At 44.3% G+C, this 24,331-nt stretch overlaps 1 protein-coding gene and 1 long non-coding RNA gene across 9 annotated transcripts in view; one reads left to right on the forward strand and one right to left on the reverse strand.

Moving 5' to 3' along the window:
- Window positions 1–6,506: 6,506 nt before the first annotated feature.
- Window positions 6,507–22,805, reverse strand: LOC109320927. Its single transcript, XR_002103882.1, has 3 exons — window positions 22,740–22,805; window positions 16,355–16,360; window positions 6,507–6,637 (listed from the first exon to the last, which is right to left on the reverse strand). It is a non-coding gene; the product is annotated as an uncharacterized LOC109320927 (long non-coding RNA).
- The window catches only part of PAPLN (papilin, proteoglycan like sulfated glycoprotein), a 71,765-nt gene continuing 56,112 nt past the window's right edge, over window positions 8,679–24,331 (forward strand). For 3 of the 8 annotated variants that reach the window (XM_019551211.1, XM_019551216.1, XM_019551219.1), the window contains exons 1-2: window positions 8,681–8,879; window positions 22,742–22,804. In XM_019551211.1, the coding sequence (XP_019406756.1) occupies window positions 8,871–8,879; window positions 22,742–22,804 (72 nt within the window). In that variant the 5' untranslated portion in view covers window positions 8,681–8,870. Of the gene's footprint in view, window positions 8,880–9,554; window positions 9,826–22,741; window positions 22,805–24,331 lie in introns of those variants that run through there. The other 5 variants (XM_019551218.1, XM_019551217.1, XM_019551212.1 and 2 more) reach the window with 5 other exon arrangements.

A 24,331-nucleotide genomic window follows, 5' to 3' on the forward strand; every position in this document is an offset into this window, starting at 1 on the left:
CCCACTCGACGCCTTATGTTGAATTGTATTTTTAGGTGATCACTGTCCCCCAGATGGCTACCGATCTGTAGGTCCCCTACTATGTCATCCCCCGTTGCCAATACCAGATCCAGTAAGGCATTCCCCCTAGTGGGACCATGTACCTCCTGCATCAGGTGGAAGTCCTGTACACAGGTTAGAAACCTGCTGCCCAAGTGCAGCACCCTGAACTTGTCAGTGTTGAAACCCATCCTATTTTCATTACCCCACCCCTGTAACCTGTCCAGGTCCTACTGTAATCTTCCCTACTAGCGTGCCCACCTCACCCCAAATCTTGGTATCATCAGCAAATTTAAATAGGGTGCTTTTCATGCCGTCATCCAAGTCACTAATAAAGAAATTGAACAGTGTGGGCCCAAGGACCGAGCCCTGGGGGGACTTCACTGCCCACTTCCCTCCAGGTTGAAAAAGACCCATCCACCACTACCCTCCGAGTATGACCCTTCAGCCAATTAGTAATTCATCTAACTGTGTAGACATCAGTGCCACAGTCACCTCATTTTTTAATGAGAATGGGGTAGGAGACAGTGTCAAAGGCCTTGCTGACGTCTAGAAAGACTACAGCCACCGTGACACCTGTGTCCAATGCTTTTGTGACCCGATCATAGAAGGCATCTCTGATTCCATTCGTCTGTAAGGTGCCTCTACAGTGCCTTCTGCCTGATGTCAGACTAAGACAGCTGACTACCTCCTTCTGCTCACAAATGCCTTGCCTGGCAGTGGAGAGGGCCAAGGGCAGCTGTCTAATTCTATGCATGCAAAGAGCCTGTCTGGATGCTGTTGCTCAGAGGGAGAAGCACAGCATAAGAGTCTGAGAAAGCTGATAGAAAGGCTGGTGAAGGGGACAGAATCTGGGCCAAAGTTCAGATTGTCCCAATTATGTGCCATCATCAATATTCAGAATGAAGAATAGGTGTAGCCGATTTTCAAGTCTGTGACATTAATAAGTACTACTGCTGGCACCTGAATCCAGTACCCTGTGTTAGATTTGGGCTGTAGGCGGCAGCTCTGCCATATTGGGCAAAACCCATTCTTGTATCGCCTATCAGGGTTGCGTTTCAAGTTGGAAGGATCGTGTGCAATGAGCTGATGTGTGGGAATACCGGGCTAGTCACTCAACTTGGTCCAGCAGCCGTCTTACCGAACCCTGAGTGTATCTCTTCCAACGTGTTCCTGCCTCAGGGGCGTAAAAGCATATGAGGGTGGCTTTGTTGAGCCTTCACATCTTAGCAGTAAGCCCGGAGCATCCACCTGTCTTGGCCTTCCCTTTTTGGATAGGAAAGGCATGCAAGGGGAAAACTTTGCAGGGAAAACATAGTGAAATCTCAACAAAGCCCACAACACTTAGAGTGAGGGAAGAGACAGAGCCCCAGTTCGTATCTACCCTGAGCATAGAAGGCAGCTACAGGGTAAGGTAAGGTCCCCTATTTACCACCACAGCAAACTTAGAAGTAAGAAAATGTGGTTATATAATAGTCCTGACAGCCTGTGAGTTTCATTGTGATCAGCAGGTGCTGCTAGGTAGTCCAGCCTTGAAGATCAGGTGGGTACCTCTGTAGTATGGACTTCAGGAGGCTTCTGTTCTGGAAACAGCCTGAATTCTTCACACTTAATTCCCAAATGTGCCAATGTCAGGCTTCACAGGCCAGGCACAGAAACCTATTGTTTTGTGTGTCTATAGCCCTGATGTTGGAGTTCTTAATATATTATGCCCCACCTCACTCAGGTTATAGACAGAGGAACAATGTTTTAAAATGCTGATGCACAGATGATCTTCTGTAATGTTTTTTTTCATCAGTCTGCCCCTAAGTGTAAGGTAAACCACTGTAATTTTAAGGCTGTTTCATTAAGGTTTAAGGTTACAGCCATCTAGCTCCACTATACCAGCATAGTACTGGACAATGTTTTTTCACCTGGCATGCTCTCCTGAATGGTAAGTTACCCTCCCCTCCCTTTTACAGAACAGTTTAGTCTTAGTATCTGAGGGTATGAGCAGATATCTCATGCCCCTCTCTCATTCCTAGCCTGAGTAGGCTCGTCTCATATTGAGCCCTATGACCATGAGCCAGAGAAAGATATACCTTCTAAGAATTGTAGTCATAAAAAGTTCTTCTGCACTAAATACATGGTGAACAGTTGAATTAGAAGTCCTCAGCATTCAGAAAAGATCTTATATGAATTCATAGATGGCCAAACCCCTGGGGTAGAGGCAGTTATGGAGCCGTGGAAGGCTTATGATAAAAGAATTAGTAAAGAAAACATCTTTGTACCATAAAATGTAGTTTACACACTTCTGCAGATATAGAAAACTATGGGCATTTGTAGACTACACAGGGGTTTAAATTGAAGTGGTGTTTTTTCAAAAACACCACTTTAGTTTAAGGTGAAGTAAGCCCCTGAGTCATGTACACCTGTGTCCTTACTTGCCTCTGGTGGCGGGGGAGTGAGAGCAAACTGCCAACAGGCCAAGTAGTCCCTGAGCTGCGGGGGGGCTGGGGTGGGGGGCTGGTGCTTCCCTCAGTGGCAGTGGTGGCCCCCCCATCAGGCAGCACCCTCAGGCTCAGGTGGTCCTGGGGGGCACTGCAGCTGCGGAGGAAAGGACCAGGCCCCCACACAGCTCAGGCAGGCAGGCAGGCTCCAGGGAAAGAGTGGCGGGGGATCTGGTTCACCACTTTTTTCTTTTTTTTAATTTTTCCTTTCATTGCAACCTGCCTTCCCAGGCTGCTGCCAGGCTGTCTGCACAGCTCCTGGGCCTCATGGAATCCAGTGATTCCCTCTGCGGCTGTAAGGTAGCAAACTAAAAGTCCTCGGAGGTGTTTTGGTTTGTGCCTCAAAGTCATTGACTGCACCCCAAAGTCATTTAAGGTGCAATACGCTGCCAAATTTGCAAACTCATGCGAATAGCAACACCATTAATATGGTGGAAAAGGGCATTTAACCTGCTTTAATGTGTCTACAAACGCCCAACTATTCAAGTCCCTGCCCTAAACTGAGCAGGAAATAGATTTTGACTTGTCTCACTCTTGAAGAGAGTACGCTAGCCACTAGGATAGAGGGCAGTCTGAGGGAACAGGGTTCCCCTCCACAACCCCCCGGACCTGTTCCACTTTGTGTAAAATATTTGGTCTCTGAGATGGGAAGAATAAATCTGGTGGTGCTGAGGTCATCACCTAAGACTAGGATACCTGGGTTAAGGTCCTTTTTTGTTGTTGTCATCGTCAACTTTTAACTGTTTATACTAAGTGGAACAGCAGCAGCACGGGGATTGAGAGCTTTCTCCAGAACAGTATTTCTCAACCAGGTGCCATTAGGGCCTTTTAACAACAGTGCCCCACTGCCGCTCTGTCATAGAATCATAGAGAAATAGGTCTAGAAGGGACTCCAGAGGTCATCATCCAACCCCCTGCCTGAGGCAGGATCATCCCTATCCAAACCATCCCTTACAAAGCATTGTCTAAATTTTGCATAAGACTACAGTCAACCCTGACATAATATAGACCTAACACCACAGCTTGCCACAGGTAAAACAAGGGAACCATGAGAGGCAACATCCTGCTTCTATGAAATGTTGTTAATATATGCACAAGAGATCCTGGGTCAAGAGCCATGTCCCCAGAGGACAGCAAACCCCCCCACAATCCATACCAACCTGATCCTGGGGTAAAATTCATTCCTGACCCTAAATACAGCAATTGGTCTGACACTAAGCGGACGGGCAAGACCCAGTGGCATTGGTCCCAGCAGAGGGGCAAGACCTAGCCAGAAACCTGTGGCATTGGTCCCAGCAGGAGCATTGGCACAGCCCAGTCAAAGTCCCCAGCCTTGGCTGTAGCCAACACCCAGTGCCTCCAGGAAAGCTTAAAAACACCCTGACATAGAGGGGGGAGGGGCAGTGAGCAAAGTAGTACATAGATGTAGCTACACCTAGATCATCCCTGGCAGTGGCTGTCCAATCTCTTCTTGAACACCTCCAGTGGTGGAGAGTTCACAACTTCCCTTGGCAGTCTGTTCCACTCCTTCACTATTCTAATAGTGAAGAAGTTTTCCTGATGTCCAGTCTAAACTTATGTGGCTGAAACTTCAAGCCGTTGGTCCATGTCTTCCTCTCTGCAGCAAGAGAGAAATGGTGTTTTCCCTCTTTATGGCAGCCCTTCAAGTGTTTGAAGACTACTATCATGTCCCCTCTTAAGTGCTTTTTGCGTAAGCTGAACATGCCTAGCTCCTTCAGCCTCTCTTCATATGACTTGCCTTCTGAGCCCTTGATCATCTTTGTTGTCCACCTCTGGACCCACTCTAACTTCTCCATGTCCTTTTTGAAATGTGGAGCCCAGACCTGCACCCAGTACTTTGGATGAGGACTAACCAGGGCCAAGTAGAGAGGTGCTATTGCCTCCCAGGTCTTGGATCTAATGCTTCTGTTGATGTATCCCAAACCCACATCTGCCTTTTGCATGGCTGCATCACACTGCAGACTCATATTGAGTCTGTAGCAGGGTTTGAAATACAAGGTGGACTTGGAGAGGGGAGTAGAGGGGGGGCTGAGCCCCTCCATAAGCCCCCCCATAACGAACAAGAGTCCCTGGCCTACCCCATGCCTTTCTAAGCAGCTCAGGTGGCAGCAGCAGCTCCTTCCACCTGCCACCACCACAGACCCTTCCCATGCACCCCCCCCCTCAAGAGTCGGAGCATAATTTGAACTGAGACACCCAAGTCCTTTTCCATAGTGCTGCCATCCAGCCAGATGTCACAAATTTATATTTATGCTCTAGCCCAACTTTTCCAATCTGTCAAGATCCTTCTGAATTGTGCTTACATTCTCCATGTTTGCAGTCCTTCCCAGTTTCATGTCACCTGCAAACTTGCTCAAGGAGCTTTCTATGCCAGCATTTAGATTGTTAATACATACATTGAACGTTTCCTGGAGACACCGTGCAGGACTGGACTGCAAAGCAGCTGGAACCAGAGGGGTGCTATGAGGTTGCTGCTGTGAGCGTGTCTGAGAGCCCAGACCAGTAATGTTACAACCCCTGCCCCTGAGCTTCCAGAGTGGTGGTGGGGGAGGTGAGAGAGGGGACATTTCTTTCTTGCATGGGAAAAGTGGCTCTCTGCCCAGATCTTCAGGATTGAAAGCCACTGCCATAGAGCCTATTGGTTAGGTTATTCTGTGGGTTCATTTTCCCTCAAGTCTCTCGCATCCTAAGCAAATGTCCTAACCACTCAGCTATTGGATGAAAGGGGAGTAGCCACTCCATCCTCTGGCAATTTTCTGATTCCAGCCCCCAACTTCATTCAGTGACATTGACCAGAACACAGAAATGGAGGACCAAAATCACATTTTGCCATTAAGTTTACTGTCCAACACAAATTTTGCCCAGTTCTAATGCTGAGTCATGGAATAGCCTAAAGGGTAAGTGCCTTGTCCTCAGACTCCTTAGTCTCAGCTCCATGGTGTAAATACCTAGATTAATACTGGTTCCTGGCAAATAATAATGACTAGCCACAACACCAAATACCTAACAGCAACAGACCATCAGGCTGCAATTGTGTCTGGTCAACCATATACTCAACTAGCTCTTCTTGAAGAAGAGCAGGCAAGAAAGGATTCTGGTGGTTTATTTCCAAGAAAAGTACTCTCAGGGCTGTTGGAAGAAAAAACAAAAAAGTCACTTCTGCAAGGATTGACCTCTGCCTAAGAGTACCACTGGGGTCTAAACATCATAGCAAAAACATATCATTTAGACAATGCTTTCTGCCAGAAATCTTCATTAACAAAATACCAACAGGTCACCTGCTTCAGCAGAACCTGTTCACTCCTCCACCCAAGTTCTGTCCCTGCTGATGGCCACTACCATGACACCAGGGGCCTTTGCCACCATTCAGGCTGCTGGAGAAAGGAGTTCTTGTGTGCCTAGCTCTATTACTGCATCATAAACTTTGGAGATGGATAAAAGAATGATCCTACATGAGTGTGCTCCCTTTCCCTTCCATTTCAAAGCGTTTTCCAGCACTTGTCATGGAGGCTTCCTGTCTCAGAAAAAATGTATGTTGTCAATACTTAAAATACACAAGGTGGAATCACACTGCGGATGTTTGTTTCATGTCTACAGTGCTTGGCTTCCTGGTATGAGCTGAGTTTTGACCAAGATCTTACAAGAACAGCTTTTGTTGTTGTCATCATGTTTTTCCTGGAACCAGGAAGCGTTTTGGTTTTGATTTGGGGTTTTTTGTTGTTGATGAACAGCTATTGTTCCTCACTTAAGTAGCATGTTGGAGTTGAGGTAAAAGTTCTGGTCAGTTCTGACCTTATATCAAAATCTTAAGGGAGCATCTATTAATGCTCTGTGGTAACAAAACAAAACAAAACAAAACAAAAAACCCCCTCCAGATGCTGTATTTTTGCTGTAGCCTGGTAGGCACAGCTGTTTCTTGGATGTATCCTGGCTAGATTCCAATATGGGCAATTACATTCCTCCTCCCTAAGCTTCCCTTGTAGTGTCAACTGATGCTATAACACAAGAAGGATTGCCAACCCCAGGCTTTCTAAAATCCTGAGTTAGACTTTAAAACTGTCATGAAAATGGATTAAGAATCAGGATCTCTTTTAAGGTACTGTACTGCATTCAGAGTCTTGTTTATTTGCCTGCTAGCTTTTGGACCTTTGGATTTTTTTGTTTTGTTTTCCAACTTTTCTCTCCAGCCTGAGGGTTAGAAATTTAATTGTAAAAGAAACCATCAGAAACTTTGAAGCTGAAGGTGCTGCACATTCAGAGAATGCTAGGGCCTGAGCTTTTAAGAACATCCTCAGATAGGAGGCTTCACATAACTGTGTGAGTGGACTACACTGCAAGAGTGATGACTATTAGTCAAAGGAGAATTTGAAAGGGTGTGTGGAAAATAAGTTCTCCAGGGGCACCAATCTTGTGTAGTTTTATGTTGCAACAAGGGATGGATGTGTGGAAAGAGCTCTTTTATGTAGTGATGTGCTATGTCCTGAATCTTTAAATAGACAGGTTTTGCTATTAGCAGAGGCAAGGGGCCATTTGTGCCCATCGCAGTGCAGACCCCTCCCATGTTTCTGTGTAGACTATGTTGTCCTCATAGTGGTAACTTGGACAGAAAGGACAATGTTACCCCTTCTGTATGGGAACATGTAACACTGCTCATTCCTTTTTAGCACGCGCTGCCATGCATCTGAGGGGGGCGTGCCATCAGAGGCCTGCTTGTCAGCTGTCACTTGCTTTTTTGTTTCCTGAGCAAACCTCTCTGCTTTTGGAAGCTCTGAGGTGGTCAAGAGTGTGAACTGTGAGAGCAGCTCTCAGGATTTTACCAGTATCTAGAATTCTGGTTCTTGTCTAAAAGCCCCATCTCCTAGACTTACATGAATGCATGAATGTCTCAGCCTTACTCTGAAAGTAACCTAACACCTCTCATGGTTGCAGATTAGCACTGGAGAAGGGTGACTATAAAGGCTAAAGAAAAAAAAAAATCAGAAGGCAATTAAAAAAGAAAAAAAAGCAGCCAAACTTTATTTTTAAGCGAATCTCATGATTTTGTTCAGTGCTTGGGGTTGGAGGTACTGAGAATGGCATGACATCACTACTGATGTGAAACCTGCTTTATGGATAACCAACTGGATCCTTAAATGTATTTTTACATTTATTTTGTCCTGGACAAGGGGACCAGATCAGGAGGTGAGGAAGAATTTGTTTTCCAGATCAAAGAGTGAAAAATAAATAGATCGAGATCACTGTTTATGTTAGCTATATTAATACCTGTTATGACTGGATACAATAATGTTTTCCCCTTAATGGACTCTGCCAGCTCGCTTTCCCCAGAGCAAGTTTTGCACTTGCTAGGTTATTTTTATAGTAGAGTTGGAGCATTGTTGTTGTAGCTATGATGATCCAGGATCTGTACAATGGGAAAATAATTTTTTTATACCTTTTACTGGACCAGCTGTATAGTTGGGAGAAATGTTGGCCAAGCTTTCAGGCACAGCCTGTATGTTTTGGTTCCTTAGACCTCAGGAAGGGTACTTGATGCCTGAGTGCTTGTCTAGCAACTCTTCTAACTATATGGTTGGTCCAGTAGAAGATATCACAAAATCCATGCTCTTCATAGGTTTTTTTCCCAAGTTAGTTTTTCACAGGTCATGAATTACATCGTATAGGAGAACAGGGTACAAGAAAAATAATAGGGGTCAAAGCTGTTACCATCTCTGGATAAGTAGCTGAACCTACAGAGTGCTGGTACTTCCAGATCCAAGGGGGTCTGATTTAAAGCCATTAGCAGCAGATGGGCTGCTTTGAATTAGATTTGGATTCTAATCTCTTACAGTTTAGAGAAGTATTGACAATAGACTGTGGTTCAGGCCCATCTCTAATTTCAAAGAAAATTGAATACTTTAGTTATAGACATGGGAAACTGTGAATAGCTGTCTGCGTCTGTCTGTCTGTCTGTCTCTTGATATGCAGCCTGCAGTCACAACAAAACCAATTAAGGGGCCCACCCCAGCGAAAACTTTCAGCACAGTCTGCACGCACACTACGGGACCTGGAAACCATCCCAAATCCAACTTGTCCATGTGTGCGCCGTTACAACCCTGGCTTTCTAAGGCAAAACAGGAAATTCATGAAGAAATGTTGAGGCTGAAGGGGTTAAGTGAAATCTAACTCTCCTTTTCCTGTGCAGTAAGGATTAGTAACCAAACAGGAGTTGGGGAGAGGAGGGTGTTAGAGCCACTGATTGAACTAGAGGAGTGGGAAAGTGAAAAAGACAGCCTGGCTATAGGTTTAGTACCTCTAAACATTGACTCACGTTCAAACAAGCACATGAAGAAGGTAAGACTTAACCTTGAATTACGGTTTTCATTCCTCTTGCTCTTCTTATCTTCAGCATGTCTAACTGTCTTTCCTTTGTTGTTTGTGCTTTTATTTCCAACCACTTTAGCAGCCTTGTTAAAGTTTGAAGAACAAGAGGAAGGTGGAGTGTTTGCTAAATGGAGCCTGTGATTACAAAAATCAGGTTTTTCTGGCAGGGAAGGAAAGAAGAAGGAACTCTACACATTCAGTGAATGTTAATCCTTTCTGTCTCCACAGTTAATTATTCCAGTGCTTAATGTAATCAAATACCTATTACTCATAGTCCTGTGGAGAGGGGAAAAGTATCTGATATGGAGTTGGTTGAGTTCATCTGGGTCTAAATGTATAACTGCATCCTGCTAGCATGAGTATAGAAGGAAATACAGGTTTGAGTAAGGGTTGAGCTGATAGTTATTTGGGGCAGGGGGGAAGAATCCAGCTTAGCTATAGCACTGCTGAACAAGTGGGTTTCTACACCTGCTGGCAATTAACATTCTAGTAAGCATTAATCATTGGATGTAGCTGTGTGGGCAGAAAAAGCACTAGGCTTTTTATGAGGGGGGGCTGTCTCCATCCTGATTGCTACACTCTGTTCTCGGCTGGGCAACACACAGGCCTGATTTTGTAGGTCTTCTGTAATTTAAGTAGTGGCATCAGAATCAGTTAAACTATTTTTACAAAGAACAGTTTGCAGGATCAAGCCTCTTGCTGACATTGTTCGTGTTTTCTCCTGTTTCTGAGAAACTTAATGTGTCGGCTGGAAAGATTTATCTCCAAGGCACCTGAGAAGGCTGCTTCAGAAACACCCTCACGCTTAAAAAAAACCAAAAAACAGACAGTGGTGTGACAGGTGAATTTGTGCTAAACTAAAAAGCACAGGAATTGCAAAGTGCCATGATATTTCCTTGGAGAAGACCAGGACAAGGTAGGGATTCAATTTTTTTATGGGAATTATAAAATGTAGAGGACCCCAGCATGATGTCTCCAGGCCCGGAAAGCACTAAACCTAGTACAGAAGTGTAGAAAAGGAATGAATCTGGGTAACTCTACATAACTTTAATAAAGGTTTTTGGAACTCTGCTTAGTGATCTTGGAAATGTGTGTGTTGCATCTAGATGTTACATTCCTCACTTCCAGGTGAGATCAACAGAAACATGATCTGTTGGCATCCCTGAAACTTGCATTTCTCATCCTCCATATACTTAGAAAGATAGCATCATCTCTCTTGCATATAAAATACTTAAGGGTTTCACAATCACATAGGCAAACAGCTGCATTTCACTAGTGTTCTTTGTTTGCTTGGGGAGGAGGGCAGTAATCAATGCAAAGCACACTAGACAGCAACCTGTGTGAATGCCAGTTTTGTTTTGTCCCAGACTACCAGGACAAACTTCATTCTTACAGAAACTGCTGGGGGATCTGTAATATCCAGAAACTAATAGGTTTATGCATTTTATTGCATGTATTTCTAGCTCTTTCCACAGTCTGTCATTCTCTGCCCCTCTTTCTCTAATAGTTAAAAAGTGTTTTAATATATGATTGTTTCCTTTTAAATAAAAGCAGTAAATTTTAATGTAAAATGTATTTTTAAATGGAGAAACTGCATGTGTGATGGTGGAAGCACTGCCCAATAGACACTGGAGAATAGAAAAATTCAGGCATTGCCACCTTGTTAGTCAGGTGCCTTCTGATGCAGGTTGTGTTGTTCCTGTTTTGGCACTACCTCTTTCAGGCCCAGGTAGGTATTCATTATGGGTGGTGCCAGATAAAACCTCTGCAGTTGATCTAGTCATTAGATCCAGAAAAAAAGCCCTTGGGTGCCTAAAATACCCTATGTGGATTTAGACCCCTAAAGGCAAGTGAGCCACCCTTAAAATCTACTAAGTTGCCTAAGGCTGCCTATACATGTGCTGGTTTACATTCTAATTGGAATGCTCCAGTGTGGCCTCACTATCACATATATAAGCCCCCACACATTTTTAAATGTCTGGCAGGGGGGACTTTATCTAGATAAAGAATCCCACAGCCACTTTCAAATCCACAAGGGCTTAGTACATAGGATGGTGAAGAATTTAATTAGAGTGACTTTCTAGGACCTGCTCCAGTTAAAACATGCCCCCCCCACCATGTATATAGGCAGTCTGAGTGTCTGAAGGCACTGAAGTAAGTGTTCTGGCAAAAACATTAGGCTCCCAAAGTTTAGCTACTGTACGTGACCAGAGGTGCTGCTATCATGGCAGTGCTGAGCATTCCCCTGCCAATTTCTCATTGGAAACCATTTGAGATTCTCAGACATGATGTCCCTATGCTCAGATCACTTGAGGGACTTGATCTGGTAACTGTGCTCACAGCATGCCTCCCTAGCTGACTACTTTGAGTTCACTTACCACAAAGCATAGGAGACAAAGCAGTTTTAATTAAAACATGTGATTCCCTTTTGCATGATAGATTAGTGGATCAATCACTCCACCAAGAAGTGGGAGATGTGGGTTCTAGGCTTTCTTTAGCCTCAGCCATATTTTCTTACACCTAACCACATCTTTTCCCCAAAACCAGCAGGGAGAAATGAGGGTGTGTGTTGTACGCAAGAAAAACACTTCCCCATGGGTCTGGAAATGCAATGGGTGAAGGGGTGCAGTGGCAGTGTTAACTGCTGCAATTCTCAGAGCTGCAACAATTACCTGTCACTGTGTCCTCCCCTCCCACTCACTCTCTGTTGCCAAATTTCTAGACCCATGTGGAAGCCACCAAAATTCAGCTGATGTGCAGGGTTGGCCCATGTCCAGACCTGGCATATCAGATCCAACCCAACAGCACATGGCCTCAGACCCAGTGTACTGAGTCTGAGACAGTGGGCTGGCTCCAGAGCAGTGTACCAGGTCGCACCTGGTATGCAGCCCCAAAATCAGCTCTGATGTAGTGGGGTCAGAACTGGCTGTGTGGCTCCCAGTCCCCAAGCCATCAGCCCTGGTGCTTAGTCCCCCAGCTCCCCAGCCCTGGTGCACAGTCCCCTAGCTCCAGTGCATACCCTAGCCCCTGAGCCCTGGTGTGCAAGCCCCACAGCCTCCCAGCCCTGGCATGCAGCCCCCCCCAGCCCCAGTGTATGGCCCCTTAGCTCCAGAGACCACAGCCATCAGGCACTTACCTTTTTTCCTTCTTGGGGGTCTTCTTAAAATGGGGTGTGTGTCATATTTGGGGAGAAAATATGGTATATCTTCAGCCCTCCAGGAGAGTTTCCCAGTGACTAGAATGGGGTGCCTATATTCTTCATCTCTCCTGTTGAAGCTCAGCCTCTGTGCGCTGAAGAATGCAATAGTAACGGAGCCAGAGAGAGAGTATAAGCAAGAGGGAGCCTGACTGAAGCACAGTGATAAGTGTCCTTGCTGATGAAAGGGAGTCCCAAGGCTGGATTCAGTTTCCAAAGCTGTTTATGCATTTTAGCCAATAACTCTTTAATGCAAGTTGCATAAAAGCAATCTCTGGGCCAGGGACTAGAACACAGGTTTTCTCCCTCCCAGCAAAGTACCTTCACCAGTGGGATAGTGTCAGGCTTGCTCTTGCTTATTCTCTCATTCAGGCTCCAACTCTTGCATTCTCTACTATCCTGTGGCTCAGATTCATCTTCTGATGAATGGGTGGTGAGTGCCCCCAACTCAGACTAGCTGGTAGGCCAGTGATTAAGGCATTCTCATGAGAGGTGGGTGTTTACCTTCCTCAGACTTCGGAGGCCCTAAAACCTAGATTTTCAACTTTCTGAACAAATCCAGTAACCACTAGGCTGTTCTACAAAAAGTGACCCCAGCTGATGCCTCCTCTACCAGTACCTGTGTTTGGAAAGAGAAGGGGAGTCACTCATCCATACCCAAATGGAAGATGTGGGCATCTTTAGAGTAGGAGGGGATTTGGCCCTGTGACTCCCTATCATGCCTTTGACCTATTGTGAGGTGCTCAAGTCCAGGGGAGCAGAGGTATTTCAGACACACACCTCTGTATCATTTCTTATTGGCTAGTTTAGGTGTGTCCCTCTCCTCGGCTAGGAACAAGACTCCTAGCATCATTCTACCCATTCACTATTTAGGGGAAACTACCACAGGTTTCTTAATGATGTGCCCAGAGCCAGGTGCCCGAAATCTGGGTATAGTGATGCTCAGTGTCACTGTTCCCAAGTCACTTTGTGGACCTGGGCCTAAGTGAGTCAATGACCTGTTAAAATAGGCATATGGATTCATCTCGGACCATGTAAGTAGCTATGTTCTGATTTATTAGAGGTACCCAGCAAAGGAGGAAAGGGGATACTTCATTGCAACTAATGTTCTAGGCAGTCCTTATTGTAGCAGCACAGGGTCCTAGGGGTGGCCGTGATCTCCCCTAGCGCCCCCTACCATGCTAATGTGGTACTAAAGCACCCTCACATCTCACCTGCCATGTCTTTGATGTTAACTGTGTATAAGGGAGGCTGCCTTTTGTCCCTTCTGACACAGTGCTCTGATGTATCTCAGTCTCCGTTCTATTTTGGGTGACTCGGTGCACTCCAGCCTTATGGGCTATGCGTGGCTCCAACCACCCCTGTACCATGCTTCAAGCTTCACAGATGTACTGGACGTTGTTTGGTCGATTTCCTTTTCTGTGCCCCACCAGCACTCTCTGGCTTGTCTTGCAGCCTGTGCCCCCACTGCCCACTCAGGGGCTGGGGTCAGTGTACCCCTGAATGTTGTGCCCTCTCTGGCACCAGGGTCCCCACACTACCATGGAGCCCCTATGAGGCCTCCTCCAACCCTCAATAGGCTCACCCAGTCCTCCAGTGTAACAACAACAAAAATACAGTCACACAAGCCCCTGGGCTATAACACAAAGCTAAATCTCCTGACTAAACATTCTTCAAACCACACCACATCTCTCACCCATTTAACTAGCAGCTGGTACATTCAGGCCTTATTCTCTTTCCCACATTCAGGGCCAATCTCTTTCCCTTAGTCAGGCAGTACTCCTCCTTCCTGGCTGCCAGCAGAGAGAGAGCAAATACTCACAGCCCCCAGCCTGGGTCTTACAGTAGTCAGCCCTGCCCCTTCCAGTTGGCTGTCTCACCAGGTGTGGGCCCTTAGCTCCTCCTGGTTGCCCCTAGCAACCAGCACCTGAGCCCATGCTGCTGCTTTTCCGGTAGCAGGCACCTTAGTGCCCCGCTACACTTATATTTAGTTTAGACACTGAATTGCACTAGTAGAAACATTTGTCTGGCTGTAATTTTGATAAGACACTCAAAAGCCACAATTGAGATTATGGCCCTGTTAATCTCTGCTCTGTACAGATATAGAAAAGAAAAAATATTTGCCTTGTTGAAGGGTACTGGTTAGGAACTTAGGACTGGAAGGGGCATCTACAGACAGTTGTTAACCAAAGGAATGCCCCAACTTGTTACTTCATAACTTCCAATACGACAAGAAGCAACACCCTAAATACTAAAAACACCCTAAAACAAGCCAAAGGTTAGCCTGCTGGCTGGTTCTAGAATCCTGTTATGCTAAGTTTTGATGGAAGATCTTGCATTTTAGGTTACAGGATGATCATCCACTGGATTCAGGAAAAAAAACCCTGTTCTCTCCTACTAGAATGGTATTTCAGTTTGATGGATTAATGTGGGAAAAGGGTGCTATGTTATCTTAGTTCAGTGAAAGATGTTCTATAAAACCTAAGAGATTCCTCTGAAGTATCTGGTATTGAGTATTATCAAAGACACTGATACTAGGTGATCAGTGGTCTGTTCCATTGCGTCCCTGCATCATAAAGGATTTACTAAAAGGTCCCTTCTCTGACTGGAGACTGGTCAGGTCTCATTGTCCTGTGAAAGGCAGCTGTCTCATCTTTGACTCCATTGCTAAATCACCCTAGTAGGCCATCTCCTCCTAGTATCTTGTTTCTTACCGTAACTAGTGGGTGCCTCTGGGTTTTCAAAGTAGGGCAAATATGAATAGAACTGGAATAGAACACAATATGCTTGTGCATATGTACCAACTGTGTGTTTATGCTTTTTTTGTGCAATAAACAAGCAACAAACAGTCTCAGTGTGCAAATGTATAACACCTGGAAAACTTGTGTCATCCACAGATTGTTTGTTCTGCAAAGAACCATCAGTACTCTCCCCAGCAGCAGGCAGAGCCCTGTGTTAATGCCTGTGAGGGCTAAGCAGAGAAATAAACAAACAGCAGCTTTATTTTTAGATCAACCCATTATCATTTTGCTGTGATCGCACAGCCCCACATGTGCTTCCTTTCAGATCAGACAGTACTGCCAGGACAGATCATGCACTCTCAAAGTTATATTTTTCTATAGTTTATTTTTAGTGGCTGGTGAAAGGTGCTGCGTGGGCAGCCTTGGAGCAGGAAGTCCTTTCATTTGCACATCATTTTGTTAACCATGGTTTGTTTGGGGTTTTTGTTTTTGTTTTTTTTTTTCAATTTTCCCACCCTTGATCTCCTTTCACCCCACAGTTCAGGGGGTCTGGACTGCAGCTTGTGTGGACATACTCTGGCTGGCTTGGGTACCAGAAACAGTGTTGTGGCAGTGCAGATTTCAGTGCAGGCTGCCAAGCTCACTTGGGAACTTGAATAAATGCTGAGGTGTCTGCCTGTGCTGAGGTCTATGTTGCTGTTAGTCCCCAAACTAGCCTGGAGACACCTGCATGACCTGCAGGCACACATTTGAGTTACAGGTAGGCTTATCCTCAAGAGATGTGATTCAGGTCCCAGAGGCACAAAGAAGGCAGATCATAGTGTAAGAGAATCAGAAACACTATTTTTAAGCACTTCTGTTGCTTAGAAAAGGGTCATATTGATTTTAGGGAGAGGGAAGGGGGCAGGACTAGTAAAACTGGAGGCAGTTTCCCAGTACCAAGGCTCTATTTAGCAGCTCTCCAAAGCTTGAACTGGAGGGGGTTCACTTCATCCCACTGGCATGTTTGTAAACAGCAGTGTTTCTGCCTGCACTCAGCAATAGGTGGTGATTAAAACACGTTAATTGGCTGAGGTTAGACTCTTGTTTCCAATGTATCTTGAGCCCCAAATGCATGACTTATACAACTAGAAGAATGTTTTCCAAAGTCTTTAGCTATTCCTTTCCATTCTTGTCAATGCTTAGGGTTGTGGGGGCGGAGGTTAATTTTAAATTCCTTGCCCTCTATTTTCTATAACTGATCTTGGGATAACATTAGCTGACTACCTTATTTTTTGCATGGGGGGAAACATAATAGAGATGTAATCAACACCTAAGGTCAGTGAGAGTGAAGAACTAAAAGGGATAATTATATTTTTGTTTTCTAGGGTTCATAATGCAAACTTCTCCATGGCAGTTGTCACAGGAAGTAATATCTTAACGGAGGCTACCAGGCAGACCATAAGTTCCCTAATGAAACGCTGCACTTGGCCCCTGTGGTGGATATCTACAGGCTTAGACGATTACACTTTTAACTAATGTGCCAGACATAGCTACAAGTGCTTTTAGTCTATATCACTAGTACAGCTGTAGTTTGGCTCTTAACAGATAGGAAAGAAGCCAATGTTCAGGTTCTGAAAAAAAAATAAATCCTTCTCTTCCTATTGCTGTCCCCATCTTCCCTAACTGTTTCTGTTAAACCATACTGTAAAATCCCTTAGTGATTCATAGCCTGATCTGGAGGTGCCAGAATATGATCTCACTGTCATACCTGATGCTTTTTCAGCTCCTGTTTGTACAGTCCCTACATGCTAGGATTGAAATTAATTGCTTGTCTGCCTGTCCATGCCTGTTTCTGACTCCCAGGACCAGCGATTGCCATGAGGTAGTCTTGCTTTTTCCCAGCTACTTTCAAGCTTGGCTTCATGATAACATGATCAGTGTGGATGGGCCCTATCAAACAGTGGCCCAGCAGTAGTCACGTGCCTATTATGGACAACGTCCCTGATCCTACCATCTCCCTGTCTCAGATTTCAGAGAGCTGGTGCCACAGGGATGGAGTGTTGCCCTTGCCATTAACCTGTGAAGACTTGAGTACTAACAAGACTGAGATTAGACTAAAACAATCAGACAATCTTTAAAACCAAACTATCCTATCTGGGAATCTTTAGTGGGGCCTTAAGGTGTTTTGAATAAGAACTGAAATGCACTGGCAGGGCTGTGGAGGGGGGGGCACTACCAGAATAACAGGATATGCAGTCAATCAAGACTGAAGGGCCTTGTCAGAGCTGTTCTAGGAATTTGGGGGAGCAAGAGTTTGCTGAAGGTTGAGATTAAAGTCTGGTGACAGAGGTGCTCAGAGAATGCTTAGCAAGTGCCTGTGCTGGATCTTGAAGCAGACTGGTGTTCCCACTATTGCTGCTGCAATCAGCATCATAACTGCTGTGTTTGTGGTTCATCTCATAAATCTAAAAATGTAAATTTCTGCATAAAACAGCATCACTATAAATAAATCCTATGGCTAAAAGAAGATTTCAGTGGAGGCTAGCTAATGCCGCCAAAGTGATTACCCTTTCACGGCAAGAGCTTGACACCTTTTAACAAAGCCCAAATATTATCAGGTCTGGAAGGGAGCAGTTACTGTATCATGCCAGTTCCCTGCTGCTAGTAAACCTATGTTCATCCAATTTCCATCATACTTACCCCTGGTCTGCTAACCATACTCCCTCCCACAGTCCATTGTTGCCTGGCATCTGCAGAAGACCTATCTATATGTATGAACATTTTAAACACTGCTTTGTATAGGCATATTTTCCCACATACAGCACACCCTGAAATAAAATAAATGCCTTGTTTTTGAAAGGCAGAATGAAGAAAAAAAGGTGTTTCCTTGTAATACCCAAGCAGTAGCTATGGAGCTAAGCCTGTTCAGTTTTCTCCTCCCTGTGCTTCCATGGAGATTTTACTTTGTTTGCCAAGGAAGCAGCAGGAACTATTCTTACCATATTGCTTTCATATGGCCTACACCAAAACTTCCCACAGCTGGTTCTTAGAAAGAAAAGGTGTGTGGTGTATGAGGGAAAAATACAGTGAAGAGCAACAGTTCTCTATTACTGGGGGCCAGGTTTCTGCTACAGGTAACAGGGGAATGAAATAAAGTTTAGCATCTTGCCAGTTTAAGGCAAGTGCTTGCTTGCTCACTCTCTATATATACATTAACATGTGCAATTAATTTGAAGCAATAAACTCTGGAGCAGTTTGAGCCAGAATAAACTACTTTTGGGTGCAGCATCTACACATATGCCCAGGACAGCAGCAATTTGAGGCAGGGTGGCGTAGTTTACACTAGAGCCAGGGACATGGGGGTTCAGCCCAGGGCTCTGGGTGGTGGCATCAGGCTGCAGGGGGGCTGTCTGGGGCACGAGGATGCTGAAAGTGCAGAGCCATGTGACTAGGCAGCAGCCAGGAGTCTGGCCCCCTGCTGGCTTGGCTGACCAGGTGCAATTTACACCTATGGTCAGCATCTACAGGTGTTTAATCACAGTTAATTACCCCACTGTAAGAGAGTACTGCCCCCAACCCACAACAGTACTATCTTACAGTGGTGTTAATTAGTTTACTGTAGCCTAATAGCACCATGCATGTAGACAATGTTTTATTCTGCAGCTTATTAGTCTACTCCACAGTTAAGCTTATGTGTAGACACAGCCTATATGGAGTACTTATTTGTCCTGTCCCAAAGGGAAACTGGGTCACAGTTTTCTGTTGAAAAATGTCAAACAGCATAGTTTGCATCAGCCAAGGGAGAAAACATACATCTATGTTGCAAAACTCTTCTTGTCATAAGCATAATCCTCCCATTTAAAGCTGGCAATTTAGTTTCCCAGCTTCTCTGGGCTTCTTGGTCTGGTCCTCAGAGCCTCTCATTTCTGTTTCCAACCTAAGTAGGGAAGGAAGAGAGTTATCTCTCAGCTGGCCTTCTCCCAGACTCATCTTTCTGTCATCTCTCCTGTAAGCCCCTCATTCATCCCTTCCTTGCCTGTTTTCATACATGACATATTACATATATGTATTACCCATGTTGCCCCTCCACAAACATGTAAAGGTGCTTTTTTCAGCAAGGCCAACAAAACAAACGTGGTAGAATTCAGTCTGCCATTCTGGAGATTTGTTGAACAAAACGGCATGGGTCAGAGCCTCCATTATCCTCTTAGCTATGACAATTTTGACCATTTGAGAACTGGGCTTCACAGCTTTAGAATTCCTTTCTTGATTTTTTTTTTTTTTTTTTTTTTCACCCTTCTCCTCCCACCCACAAGCTTTCAAGAAAAACTCTCTCCTATGATGAGATGTGGCATGTAATGTGTTTACGGATTTTAATAGAAAAATTTGGTCAGGGTGGGAGGATGAATTTTAGGGTTATAGTAAGAAGCTACCAGTTACGACCAATTGAACTGAAGAAATGTTCAACACATGAAGCAGAACCAGGCAGTGGAATTTTTCAGTGATTCTTTGAAAGAATGAGAAAAACCCAGATACAGGGAGACTGTTTTGAAAAGCAGCTGCTTAACATGTCAGCCAGTTCCTCATGTTCCTGTAGGCATGTTGTGAGGTGACCCATCAGGACTTCCTAATAAATACCTAATTTGCACGTGTGGATCTGCACAGGCAGCTGTCTATAGAGCTGTGCAAAATTGTTCTGGATCCTATCTGAGACCTTAAATTGTTCCCAGGCTGTATCAAGCCATGGCACTGGCCTTGCTGAAGGATTTGCAAACTTCATTAAGGGTGGGCAAAGTTTGGAGTTTGTAGGTAAATAAGATTCCCTGGGTTTCTGGTATACATCACAACAATTTCCCATTGGCCTATATAAAGCTACTGTGTAGGTATAACTGCACTTCTTTCCATCAGCCCCTTCCAGGCCCTTTAATTAATAGCAATAGGTAAACTGCAAAAGTGCCAGCACTGAGATATTAAATCTTGAAGTCTAGATGCTTACCCTAGCCCCTTGGGACTGCTACACAGCTGGGATAGGAATCTTATTGGCATTGGCTCTGGTGAGATGACTGGGACTTGCTCACTGGTTGGATACAACACTTGAACTTCTTATCTCATGATATAGTCTGGCATTTTTCCTTCCAGTCCCATCCAGAACCAGGACATGCAGATGTAACACAGCAGAAACAGATGTGTGCTCTTTGCACAAAAGTTATGCAAACACTTCTGAACCATGGATAGGTTCAAGGCTTAGGGCTCAACTTGAGTTCTGAGGATAGATGTGGGCATCTATATTTCCAGATCTGAACCTGTCCTGTGACCAAGGGTCTTTGACCCTGGGGTGTTTGTTTGGCACATCACAGAGAAATAAAAGTCTCTTGAAGTTTAGATCTGACCCCAAATTTCAACTGAGTTCGAAATTCAAATCCAAGCACTAGTTTTATCCATATTTCCATTCCAATCTGTGTGTTTGGGTCCAAAGATAATAAGCGGCAAAATGCAGCTCTTTTCCAAAGTTCAGATTTAGTCTGGGCTGAGGTTTTGGTAAGATCCACCTCTTGTTTTGAGCAAAGGTTCAGGCTGCTTCCTATTTATTCTGAACTGGGTCCCTTAATCCCTGTTTCTAATGTGACCTGGCACAGGATTCAGCATTGTGGTAGACATTTTCATATGTTAATTTTCCAGCAGCTGTTCCATATTTTGAGCATAAAATCACCATTTTCCCTTCAGCCCTGCTGTTGCTTTTGGATGGGTGTATGCGGAGGTGCAATACAGTTCTAGCACAGAGTAGGAAAAGGCAGCAGGTTTTTTTATGCACCACAAAAAAGATGTAAGGCATTATAACAGGGCAGGATGCACAGAAAGCATTCTTTTTGGGACAGTCAATTCCTACAGTCACCATTTGTAACCCAAAGGCAGAAAAGTTTTACCCCACACTTCTAATGTGAGGAGGAATGGAAAAATAAACAGCTGCTGCTGTCCCAGGTTAAATCAGGAGCTTTTAATTCTTCCATTAATACTCAGTGTTAAAAAAAAAAAAAAAAAAGAAGAGCACCTGAGTTTATTGGATCTGTCCCACAGGGCCAGACAAAACTCAGTGTCCTGTCCCAACATCCATTGAATCCTGATTCTTTGGACAGGAGGAATGGATCCTTTGGTGATGATTGTAATTGTGGTTGTTCCAAAACCCTAGTGAGAAGCATGGATACTGCAACTGGGGAAGTTTTAAAGGAGGCATATGTTACTGCCATGTATGCTTAAGGCAAGAATCTTATTTCAAGGTAGTACTGAGCAGGATTTACTTGGCTGAAGATGGCTTTGTGTGTGTTCTCCACCGCTCCCTCCAGAAGTCAGTAGACTCACTGGGTAGGGTAAGCCAAATAATCTCTTGTGGGATTAATTTCAAGGCTGTTTTTCTCAGAATTTAAGAATGTAAAGGAAGTGGAAATGTGAACCCTTGACTGTTTTGCATGTGTATCCATGCTCAGACCTCCACAGGCCCCAGGGAAAGACCTGGCAGTTGATCCAAAGCCTACTGAAGTCAGTGGGAGTCTGCCCATGTTTAAAAACCAGAACCAAAACCAAAAACTCTACCAGGAATTCTGATTTTTCACAATTCACATGATTAGTCTTACTCTGTGAAGAGAGAGAGAGTAGAGTGAGCAGTCCTCGGGCTTATTTTCTCATTGTCTGTACATTATTTATTTTGCACTAGGAATATGTTATCGGTAGATTCCCAGGACTTTTTAGTTTTTAGGCTCAAGAGAAGAGCAAATCTCTCTGCCCCAGAATACAGGCTATTGCTGTTTCCAGAATCCATTTGTATATTTTCAATGGATTATATAGTAACCATGTTAGATGCTGTGTGTCAGTGCTCGGAGGAGTGAAATTCCTCCCCCTCTTAAAACAGGACAGAGTTCCAAACCAATGCCTGTGGAACAATGAAGAGATACCCCTACCATCTTTTCTACTAAAAAATCACTCTAAGGACATGCTTGGAGTTTACCTGCTATCTGTGGTAATTCAGGCAAAGACCATGCCTTTGTAACGTAGCAGGATAGAGGCACAGAATAAAGCCTCATGAAGTTTGAATTCACAAAGGTGATATGTGACACCTGACAGTAAGGCTTAGTGGGTCCAGTGTATGCTCCTGCCTGAAGCTGTGTTCCCTCTAAATTGTTTGGTCCTTCACCTACATTCTAGTATCCTGATGCACTTCGTGAAGGGCAAAATTTAAAGTTGGGTGCCTAAAGTTAGATATCTGGTCCCTATGAGGTCTTCATGTAAATGCAGGTACTGGACAGTTCCCCTTGATTTCAGAAGTAGCATGAGGGTTTGGCACATCTCAGAAAATCAAGCTGTAATTTTAAATGCTTAAATATGGGTAACCGGACATGGAGGTGTTTAGCTATGCAGTCTGCATTCTAATACCACATCCCTAAAGCCCCACAAGCCAGACAGGGTGAGGCAGGGGATGCAGAAAGAAACTTTAATCTAGAAGCTTCCTAATTTTGGATGGTGGAAATCAGAACATAATTTTAAATGTAGGATTTTCTTTAAAGTTTTTATATAATGGGTGGGAGGGGAGGGCATGAAAGAGCATGCCTCCTCCCCTTTGCCCTGAAATAGTGTTCTTGCTATGCTGAAGGCAAGCTTAGGGAAATACTGGGGCTCACTAATTATACTTTAGCTCTCTGTCAAGGATAATTTTATGCAGGGTGTATAGTAATAAAACTGCCTTCTACTTATCCTTGGTTTCAATCCAGGATTTTTCAAGTTGAATCTCTATTTTGCTCCAGGATGCCTTATTAGCAGTTTCCCTATCAGACTAATCTGCCCCCTTCTATGCTTCCCAGAGAGCTCTGGCCCTCAAGTGACAAGAATAGGCAAGTCTGATCACTGCTTTCTTTGTTCTACAGGTGATAATGAATAACGTGTTTCTCCTGCTCACACTAGTGGTGATGTCACCTTCTGCCTCTTCTGTAAGTAAAATGATCGTATCTCAAAAATTGTGGTCACTGAGAATGCAATGAGACATGCTATAGCATTTTGGCAGACAAAACTTTTTGTAGAAAACTTGAGGTGGAGCCTAAATAAAACTTGTGATGTGATGATATTCTACTATATTATATATAAAGCTGGAGCTTACACTCAACTGACATGCATATGATATGTTGTCCATGCCTCCACAGAGGTGATGGGCCCCATGGATGGATCTAGGATTTTGTAAAGTGGGGTGCAGATGTGGTGCAGCATCACATATCATACGACACATATTTTAACAAGTTAAAAAGAAACAAAAGCTTTACTAATAAGGCAGTGGCCTAAGGCTATATCATTCATTTTAAGATAGAAGCAAGAACAAATACAGCTTCATTGGAATGTACATTAATGTGTTAGATCATACATTATGTATTAAAAACCACAACAAACTAGGCCAAGAATAATCAAAAGATGTTGTTTCTTTAGTTTTATAGTTATTGGCATTCAGTGTACATCTTTTTTCAGTTTCATAAAGAAAAATCAAGCTTTTTTGAGTATCTTGAAAGTGCATCCAATACTTCAGTGAAAGTTATTCCCATGCTTGCATTGATTCACCTGAGTTAATAGTTTCACATCTGGGTTAATGTTTTTTGCTAGAGTTGAAACCAGTCTGCAGGGCTGTGAAATGGGAGTTACTGGAAGCAGCTAGCGGGCAGCACAATTGAAAAAGAAAGGAAAGCTTGATTAGTGGAACATCAAAACATTATAAAGGAAAGGGTTATTAACACCCGTGGAATGAAAGGTTTAGAAGGAATCAGGCAGTGGTTCCCAACCTCGGGTCATGACCCAAATGAGGGTCACAGGGGCAATGCTGGTGGAGCTGCACACACAAGACAATCTGGACCATGTGCCAGGAGCTCCCCTGTCCCTGGGCCGCCGCCGCACTCCACTTCCAGCAGTGGGTCATGGGGAAAAAAAGGTTGGGAACCACTGAGGTAGAGTATAATGAGCCATGAAATCAATTCACTCCCTAACTGCTGTCTGGATAAAAATTCTGCTACCATTGCCAGGTATTTGTTTTTAAACTTTGAGTGGAGCAGAAATCAAAGAAAGGTGCAACTGCACCACTGCATCCTGCCTGGATCCATGTCCCCATACACACTGTGGTATACACACTGACAATTTAAAAGGGATCAGAAGTTCCGTGAGACTAAGCAGTCATGGGAGATGTTCAGCAACTCTCAGTGTTATCATCAGCAGAGCAAGAAGTCACAATTTTTTGCTCCACAGTGACTGACCACAGTGGGAGATCATCATGGTTTAACTTTCTAATATCCAGTAGAGGACAATGGTGCACATGCACGCTAGCCAGTTTAGGAAATGCATAACTAGCTGGAGGTATACAATATCTCTTCCTCCTGCTCTTAAACCAGGCATTCTTGGAAGAGACGCAAAAGGCTCTTACCAAAAAAGGAGCATACCACATTATTGCATGCAACTGTGATATGGGTCAATTGCAGGTCAAC

The sequence above is a fragment of the Crocodylus porosus genome, unplaced genomic scaffold (assembly GCF_001723895.1).
Source record: "Crocodylus porosus isolate Cpor-Errol unplaced genomic scaffold, CroPor_comp1, whole genome shotgun sequence".
In the NCBI taxonomy this organism is placed as follows: Eukaryota; Metazoa; Chordata; order Crocodylia; family Crocodylidae; genus Crocodylus; species Crocodylus porosus.